Source organism: Molossus molossus, unplaced genomic scaffold (genome assembly GCF_014108415.1).
Source record: "Molossus molossus isolate mMolMol1 unplaced genomic scaffold, mMolMol1.p scaffold_m16_p_13, whole genome shotgun sequence".
Lineage (NCBI taxonomy): Eukaryota > Metazoa > Chordata > Mammalia > Chiroptera > Molossidae > Molossus > Molossus molossus.
The window spans coordinates 19834280-19844047 of NW_023425348.1; the positions used below are offsets into that span (position 1 = coordinate 19834280).

Consider the following 9768-nt stretch of genomic DNA (forward strand, 5'->3'; position numbering starts at 1 on the left):
CTTGTTTGTTGGTAGGTTTATGATTACTGATTCAGTCTCCTTACTTGTCATTGGTATGGTTACATTTGTATTTCTTCATGAATCAGCATTGGAAGCTTGTATGTTTGTAGGAGCTTATCCTTTCTTCTCGCTTATCCAATTTGTTGGTGTATAATTGTTCTTATGATCTTTTGTATTTCTGTGGTATTTCATTTTTTATTTTTTTGAGTCATCTCTTTTCTCTTGGTGAATTTAGTTAAATTTTGTCAAATTTTTTTTCAAAGAACCAGCTTTTGGTTTCATTGATCTTTTCTGTTTTCTCTTAGTCTCTGTTTCTGCTCTGATCTTTGTTATTTTCTTCCTTCCACTAACTTTGGGCTTAGTTGGTTCTTCTTTTTCTAGTTTCTAGCGGAGTAAGGTTATTGGGATTTTTCTTGTTTCTTGAAGTAGGTTTTTATCACTATGAACTTCCCTCTTAGAACAGCTTTGCTGCATCCCATACTTTTTGGTGTGTTCTATTTCCATTTTCATTTTTTTGAAGGTTTTTTTTTTTTATTTCTTTGTTGACCCATTGGCTATTCAGTAGCATGTTGTTTACTCCCTATATACACATGACCCCGACCAGGGCCAGGGACGAACTGCAACTGAGGTACATTCCCTTGACCGGATTCGTACCCCAACTCTTTGGTCCATGGGCTGACGCTCTAACTGCTGAGCCAAACCAGCCAGGGCACATCCTGTTTATATTAATAAGATATAGGTAGAGCAAATAATAGTGTAACTAAATTGTGGAAATAAAATGTATTGCTGATATACTATAACTTACTTAAAGCACCTCAGTTATTTTTCTGTGTTCATATATATGTATAGTTATTTTGCTTTGGGGGAATATTAACTTTTTAATAAATTTATGACCTTCTAAAATATATTTGATTTTCAGAAAATGGACAGTTCTTTTTTTTTTTTTTTTTTTTGTACGGATAGAGTGGGAGGGAGAGTGAGGAAGGGAGAGAGAGAGAGAAACATCGACGTGAAGGGACACATCGAGTGGCTGCCACCCGCACGACCACCAGGGCCGGGGAGGACAAACCGCAACCGCAACCCTCAGCGGGAACCGAAGCCGGGTCTCTCCGGACCGCAGGCCGGCGCTCCAACCGCTGAGCCAAACTGGCCAGGGCTGGACAGTTCTTTATGATGATACTTTTTAAGCCCCATTTTTTTTTTTATTAGAATCTTCTTTTTTTTTCCTAGATTTTTTCAATTCTGTGGATTTTTGGTCCTCAGGTCATTTGAATTCAGAAGAATTTTCGGAATGAGTCTATTGACAGTGTGCAGTGGCCTCTTTGCTTTCTAAGGATTGCACTGATATTTAGTTTCTCTATAGGAAAGAGTTTTCAATGTTTAAAAATATTCCCAAAGCCACACATACTAGTTAATTTTTAATTTTCTCAAGCTGCAGGCTGCTGTGCTTAGAATCACAGACCCCTCAAAATAGCTCTGGCACCAGAAATTTATAATTCATGTCTTAAATAGCTCAGTGCTTCTGACAGCTATAATAGGAAATGTAAAGCTACTACTATGCCATTGTTAAATAACTTAAAAAATTTTAAATTGAATATATATTTTCAACTTTGAATTAACTGTATTTGATGCCCTGATGAAATCAAATTTTTATTCTTAAGTGTGAAACATTCAGGTTCAAGGGGAAAATGACACTTAGATATTTTTGGACAAGGTTATAGGAATAAGGGAAGTTATTTCAACACAGCAGAGTTATACAAAAACAGTTGGAATAAATCCAGACTTTAAAAAGGATGAGTACTTTTACCTGGTACTAGGAAAATAAACCAGGCTGCTTCAGAGTGCCCTTGGCCTTGATATAATAAGAATATGGCCAGCTGGTATTAATAGAAAAAGTCCTGGGGCATCACTTGTTTCTTTTTTGGATATTTACATCAATGAGCTGAAAATAGCCCCAATAGCATCCACTTCAATGTGATGTTATTTAGATGGCAGTGATGATAATCATGGAAATAGGAGATCTGACCATGCCTACTCTACAGCATCACTCTACAGGGGAGATATATTTAAAACTAATGCTAAAACAAAGAATAAACATTCATTGTGCATGTCCTCAATAGCAGGCACTATACGTACTAAGTGCTCAACACAAATGATCTCAGTTAATTCTTCCAAATATTGTGACATCCCTTTTTACAGATGGGGAAGGAGAGTGAATCTCAGGTTAAGTAAGCTGTCTGTGGTAACCCAGCTAAGCTGATCCAGGGCTTGTACCCACCATGCCTGGAAAACATCACCAGCACTTGAAAAGAGAAGAGCTCAATAAATGGAAGCTCTAATTCTGTCATAGAAAAATTGTGTACACAGAATATTTCTCTTATCACAAAACAAAAAATGGAGAGCTGATTGGACTGCTTTGAGTCTTTGTACAGCAGTAACAAAAGATCACTCATATCCATGTGTACATTCTTTTCTACTTTGTTTCTGTTGCCTTAGGTGATATATCAGTGAAAATTCTGCTGTGTATGATGTCTGAGATTTTGTTGCCTACATTTTCTTCTGGGATTTTTATGGATTCATTAGTCACATTTAAGTCATTTATCCATTTTGAATTTATTTTTGTGTATGGTGTAAGTTGATGGTCTAGTTTCATTTTTTTGCATGTAGCTGTCCAATTTTTCCAACACCATTTATTAAAGAGGTTATATTTACTCCACTGTATGCTCTTAACCTCTTTGTCAAATATTAATTGAGCATATTGTCTTGGGTCCATTTCTGGGTTCTCTATTCTGTTCCATTGATCTATCTGCCTGTTCTTGTGCCAGTACCAGGCTGTTTTGATTACAGTGGCTTTGTAGTATAACCTGAAATTTGGTAATGTGATCCCTCCAACTTTGTTCTTCTTTTTCAAGATTGCTGTGGCTATTCGGGGTCTTTTTTTGGTTCCATATGAACTTTTGAAGTGTTTGTTCTAGTTCTGTGAAGTATGTCATTGGTTCCATGTGTACATTCTTTATCTTGTTCTTTTCCTCCTGCACTCTGCAGCCATGGGGGAGGAGAGTGCACAGATACTATTATTACAGCCCTTTCATTTTTCTGTGATTGTTAGTTGAAACCAGGGGTTAAGACTGAGAAAGTCTCTAATTGAAATATACAGATGATTTCAAGTTTTATCTGAACAAGTTTTGGGAGTGATTTTGGCAAGTATTGACTGAATTAATTCATCTCACAGTGATTGGTTTCAAAGATCTGTAAAAGGAACCAGCTCAGCACCACCACTAGTGAGTACAGCTGCAGAGAGACTCATTTTGTAAGAAATGAAAAAACCGTTAACCTGAGTCCATTAGTTTCCTAGGGCTGCCACAACAAAGGACCACAAGCTGGGTGGGTTAAACAACAAAAATTTATTGTCTCACAGTTCTAGAGGCTAGAAGTCCAAGATCAGAAAGCAGGGCTGCTTCCCCCTGACAGCCGTGAGAGAGACTCTGTTCATGCCTCTTGCTCAGCTCTCTGGTAGTCTGTTGGCAATCTTTGGGCTCCTGGAAACATCACCCTGACTCTGCCTTCATCTTCACATGGTATTCTTCCTGAGTGTGTGTCTGCCTCCAGATTTCTCCATTTTATAAGGACACCAGTTTCTTAACCTCCACTTCCCCATTTATAAGGACCATTCTAATGATGTCTCTTTTTTTCCCCCTCTAGAGAACTGTTGTATTAGAGCAACTGATTCTTTTTTAAATGAGAGTATTACAGATATTCCCCATTTCCCCTCCATTACCCCTCTCCACCCGGCTTCTTCCACACCCCAGGCTTTCACCAATCTGTTGTCTGTGTCCATGGGCTGTGCATATGTACATATAAGTTCTTTGGTTAATCTCTTCTGCCCTCCCCGGCCCCTTCCCTCTGAGATTTGTCAGTCTATTCTTGCTCTCATGTTTCTAGACTAATGATGTCTTTTTAACTTCATTGCTTGGTAAAGATCCTATCTCCAAATAAGGTCATATTCTAAGGTTAGGACTTCAATATATGAATTTGAGGGGGACACGGTTCAACACATAACACTAAGCACCAACAACTGTGTGTTGTATGCACCCCTTTCCTGGCAGCTCTACCCCCCACCTCCACTAGCTGAGGTATTATCCATAGTATGTCCACTTTACTGAGTGAGTTGTATTTAGTGGCATGCCTCTCCTTTCCAGAATAATACCAAAACAATAAAATTCTATGGTAATTATTCTAAGTTGGAATTTCTTCTTTCTACCAGCCTGGGCATGCTTCAGGGTTGGAAGCCTGCAGTGGGAAAGTGGCATTGGCTTCCTTCTTGCTCTACCTTTCTCCCCTCCATTCTACTGTTCTCATGTTTGTTTTTTTATATTCTTGCAGGTAACACCCCACATATGTCTTCCAACTATAATAATGAATCTTCCAAAGGCACTGTGAAATTACCTACAACTGTAGTTTCCTCATTGGTAAACACCACCTTGAAATTCACAGCAAAACCATCAACAACTCCAGTTTCTTCAGTCACAAAAAATGCAACAGTCACCACCATGAAACCAGTAACAACTTCTCACATGACAACACCAGGGGTGTCAGCAAATGTGACTTCCACCACTTTAAAGTCTACACCCAAAGTAACAGGTGTTTCACAAAACACATCCCATGTGTCAACATCCACGATGACCACAACCCACAATAGTTCGATGACATCTGTTTCTTCATCGGTAACAAGTATGTATTAAAAACAATCTATTTTCCTTATGCTGAAATAGTTGTTCATTTAAATTCCACATTTAGATTATTATTCCTTTCTGTAAAAATAAATACAGAAATTTAGGCAATGATTTTCTATTAAATAAATTAGTTGTATAGATCAGGACTAGAGTCGATTGACCTAGAGTTCTTATCCTTTTAAAACATAAGTTTCCAGCCCTGGCCGACTTGGCTCAGCCGTTAGAGTGTCAGCCCGCAGACCAGAGAGTCCTGGGTTCAGTTCCCACTAAGGGCACGTACCTCGATAGCAATTTTTCCCGATCCCTGTGTCATGGGGGTGGCAACCACTCTGTGTGTCTCTTTCACATTGATATTTCTCTCTTTCTCTCCCTTCCTCCTGCTCTATCTGAAGATAAATGCAAAAATGTCCTCGGGTGAGGATAAAAAAAAAAATGGGTTTCCAAGTCAATCATACCAAATAATGACTGTATAAGACCCATCTGTGAATAAGTTATTTATCCTAATGGGATTTTATTTTATGGTTTGAAAACTTGTCATACCTTTAACTCTTTGCCTCATTGTGGGAAGGAATTAGGCAGGCTCAACCTACATGATTTCCAAACGAAAACCGTGGTGAACTTTAGTTTTAATTCATTTGTGCCATAAAGGTATTTTTAAATGGTATTAGATATAATCATGTATGTAGTATCGGAGTCTCAGCACTCTTTATTTTTTGCATTTTTAAGAATATAATGCCTGTGAAACTGTGAATTCAGAAAACCTTAAGAAGATCCTCTTTTTTACATTATCCAACGTTGAAGTTCTACTTAAAAGCTAGTGATTACATTTATCAAAACAAATATCAGACTTTATGGTTTCTCTTATGTGGTTTTACCTGTTTTACTCTATCTAGTTTATTTGCTTTATTTCTACAACTTATATATTGAAATCAACTTTAATAATGTCTTGGGCTCTTGTCATGATTAAAACCAAAATAGCTTAGATTCCCAACTTACTCAAAAGGAGAAATTTCAGTTAGAAACATTTATTCAAATTGGATCCTGTTTCAAGAGTATAGCTGTGTTACCCAGACCTATTTTGTTAAGGCATGAACTCAGGGAATTTATTTTCTGTGAATCCTCTTAAATCTTGTTGCCTCTCAGATTTTGGTAGACTATGCAAGTCCAGCACCATCAAACACCTTAAGATATTGGGATTGTAGGCACTAGAGGTTTTTCATTAAGAAATGTGTGGGATAGCCCTGGCCAGTTTGGCTCAGCAGTTAGAGTGTCGGCCTGTGGTCCAGAGAGACCCAGGTTCGGTTTCTGCTAAGGGCACGTACCTCGGTTGCAGTTTGTCCCTGGCCCTGGTTGGTTGTGTGGGTGGCAGCCACTCGATGTGTCCCTTTCACGTCGATGTTTCTTTCTCTCTCTCTTCCTCTCTTTCCCTCCCACTCTGTCTGAACAAAAAAAAATGGGGAAAAAATGTCCTTAGGTGAGGATAAAAAAAAAGAAAAGGAAAAGAGATGAAGAGATGTTAGAAAACTGAAGAAAACTAGAGCCAGGCAAGTCTCTAGCACACTAGAGACCAATCTAGAGCTTAGATTCCCCGTTGTCCCTAACTCAGTGTTCATTTATATACAGACTCAGAAAGTTTTAGCTTATTACAATGTTTTTTAAAAGCACTAAAACCTGTTTTTGTTTTGCTTTCTTCTAGTCACAGCAACTATAAATTCTAAAGACAATAAAGGATCAAAATTTGATATTGGCAGCTTTGTCGGTGGTATTGCATTAACACTGGGAATTTTATCTGTTCTTTACTTTGGATTCAAAACGTATTATTCGAGAAGAGGCATTCGGTATAGAACCATGTGAGTTTTGATTGCCCAGGACTTGTTTATTATTTCTGTATTTAAATATGACAAATATCAGAGGAGTAGGGGCAGTGTTCATATTAGAGATGAGTAATTTATAGATTTATGAGTTATATTTCTATTAATCCTCTGTACCCAAAGTAAATTGTCTATGTACAGCTTCTGATTATAATTATTTGCAAACAAAAGTGGATATATACCTATAAAAGTATACTTATTAATGTTATACATTTTTTACCAGAGACTCAAGTTAAACCAACCTTTTTTACTTGCTTAACAGCTATAATCATAAGAAATAACCCCATCAGGTTTCATGTGGCTGTTAATCGCTAGGTCTTGTGTTTGTCAGTAGCACTAAAATAACATCTTTGGTAAAAACATGGTTTTTCACTATATCAAATGAGTTGTTAGCATAATATATGTTATCATTTTATCTGTAGTAAAACTATTTTTCAGGTGATCTTTTACCAACAAGTTCTGATCACTAAAAGGATGTTCTTCGTCCTTCATATAATTTTACAGGTCTAATGAGTTTTGGAAGTATTATCTCCCAACTTTTGTTATGCCAAAGAAGTTCTTTTAGATTTGTCTTTTGAGTCTTATACGGACAAGTACCAATTCATTCTTTTAATGTTAATGTATATAAATACCATAGAAAAGATTATCATTTTTTAAATTTTGTTCTTTTTAAGTTGTAAACATATGCATCCCACACAGACTTTCCAAGTAAGAAACATTTGGGAAATACTGATTGAACCTTAAAATTTACAATAATTGTAAAAATCACTGTGTTTCTAGAAATATTTACCTGTTTTCTTGGTAAATTTAAGCAGTTAAACAGAAGGCACATTTGATTATAATAAATTAAATACCACTTATTTTTAACGTATCAATATTCATATAGTTAAAGATATAAAATGGTGAAGCAATTAAATGAAAATGTGCAGTTTTTCTTTTAAATGGACTTAACTACAAAGTACACAATTTTAGCTTTATGGGCGGCTTTTTCCTCACATATACATGACCACAGAATGCTGTGTGCCGGTGGAGTAAGTCCGAGTCCAGAATCCCCATTGCATAAAAGGAACTGTGCTGGCAGAAGCAGAGTTGGACTCTAAAAGGGGTCTTATTTTAATGCAGGAACCAGTGGGTGGTGAAAATACCATATTTAGTTGAGTCTAAGTACACGTTTGTTTTTTTCCCCCACATTTTAACACCTCTGAATTTAGGATGTTTCTTACAGTGTATGGGATGAGAAAGCATTGTGTTTCCGTTTAATTGGCTGTTTTTCTTAGTGCTATGTTAAAAAAAAAAAAAAGTGCATTTTAAAGCCAGTAGTTCCTTTGAAGTTATAAAAAAAAAAGGTATTCCACAAGTAAGGACTTAATCATTGTCCATTAAAGAACCTGAGACCTTTTATGTAGAGAAATAATGAGCATTTCTAATTTTTATTTATTGGATAATAACTGATGAAAATGTTAGCTCCTTTGTTTCTTAGAGCTGCGTAGAGAGACAGTGAAGTGAATTAGTTAATACATGGGGTTTGAGCCCTGGCCAGTTTGGCTCAGCGGTCGAGCGTCGGCCTGCGGACCAGAGAGTCCTGGGTTCGGTTCCCGCTAAGGGCACATACCTCGGTTGCAATTTGTCCCGGGCCCCGGTTGCGAACCAGGGTTGTGTGAGTGGCAACCACTCAATGTGTCTCTCTCACATCGATGTTTCTCTCTCTTTCTCCCTCTTTCCCTCCCATTCTATCTGAAGATAAATGCAAAAATGTCCTCGGGTGAGGATAAAAAAAAGACGACGACGACATGGGGTTTGAGGCAGACAGTCTTAGTTTTGAGACTGCTGACTAGCAGGGTGCCTTCCCATGCTTACATAGACGAGGCAGGGTAGTGCACAGTGGTCATGACCAGAGTTCACATGATTGCTTAGCTTTTGATCCTCTGCAAAATAGGATAATGAATAAATCAAGTAAATAAGTGTCCTCTTCATTGAGTTACTGTGATGAGTAAATGAATTATGGATGAAAAGTCTGTAGTATATCATCTGGCACATAGTACCTGCTCAAGAAATGGTGGTTTTCTTTTTAAAAGAGGGTTATAATAACTAACTGGTGAAAGTCACACAGCCCTGAGTGGCAGTCTGAACCACCGTTTGAATCCTTATTCACTACAGTATACCAGGTACTTTTACTTACGAAACTTTACACAAAGGAATCCCAATTAATTTTGATTCTTAAACTTGAAATTACTTGTTACTTTACTTTAAAATATGAATATATAAGTAGTTTTTATTCAAATACAAACTAAAGTAATCTTAACTTTTGCTATATTACAGTGATGAACATGATGCCATCATTTAAGGAAATCTAAGGACCAACGGAAAGAAGATTAATGCAACCCTATCAATTAGTTTAAGATAATATTCTCCTTTTGAAAATAGGACAAACAGGCCATGCATATAATGTACAATGTATTATATAAATATGTAAAAGATTCCTCATGATTGCTAAAGGTAAAAAGGATTTGGGGTTTTTAATGAACATTTGAAGCGTATGGTTAATACAATCGTTATAGTCACTTTTAGAAAACATATAGTCAGAAAAGTCCTGTCCCATTTTCTTGTGGCATTGGTGATATAGAGCCTATAATTGGAAAACATCATTAAAGGGCATGACACCAACTGGGTATTCAAATAAGTAGCTTGTCATAGCACTGAGGATGTTGTTTGTCATTATTGCTCATACAGAGAATTTAGTGCTACTCAGAGCTGGATATATCCTTCTTATTAATGCTACACAGAAATTGTATGAGTAAACCAGGTCTTAATCTTAATTTGAGTTTGTCTCTTCAAAACACATCAATATTTGATATGTTTTAAAGTTTAGTACTTGATTTAGAATCAAAATGCTCACATACTCCCTAAAAAAATATCAGATAAAGGCAAAAACAGTACCAGGGTTTAGCCCTATTAGAGAACCTGTATTTTTATTAATAATTTCTTTCAAGCTTTTAATGGCAGTTGATATATAATTATCTTTTTTCCCTCTGTAATTTCAGTAAATTGCATTGTTTAATATGATAGTGTTTTAAAGACTTAGTATTGTTAGGTTATTTGCTACTGTGAGAATATTGTCACCACTGGAAATTGCTTTATTTCATATTCAACTATTAATTATATAT

At 36.5% G+C, this 9768-nt stretch overlaps 1 protein-coding gene across 2 annotated transcripts in view; it reads left to right on the top strand.

Annotated features, from left to right (window-relative positions):
• Positions 1–9420, top strand: part of TMEM123 (transmembrane protein 123) — a 54021-nt gene extending 44601 nt beyond the window's left edge. For both annotated transcript variants that reach the window (XM_036258255.1, XM_036258257.1), the window contains exons 2-4: positions 4384–4731; positions 6430–6583; positions 8924–9420. In XM_036258255.1, coding sequence (XP_036114148.1) covers positions 4384–4731; positions 6430–6583; positions 8924–8948 — 527 coding nt within the window. In that variant the 3' untranslated portion in view covers positions 8949–9420. The remainder of the gene's footprint in view (positions 1–4383; positions 4732–6429; positions 6584–8923) is intronic.
• Positions 9421–9768: the final 348 nt, after the last annotated feature.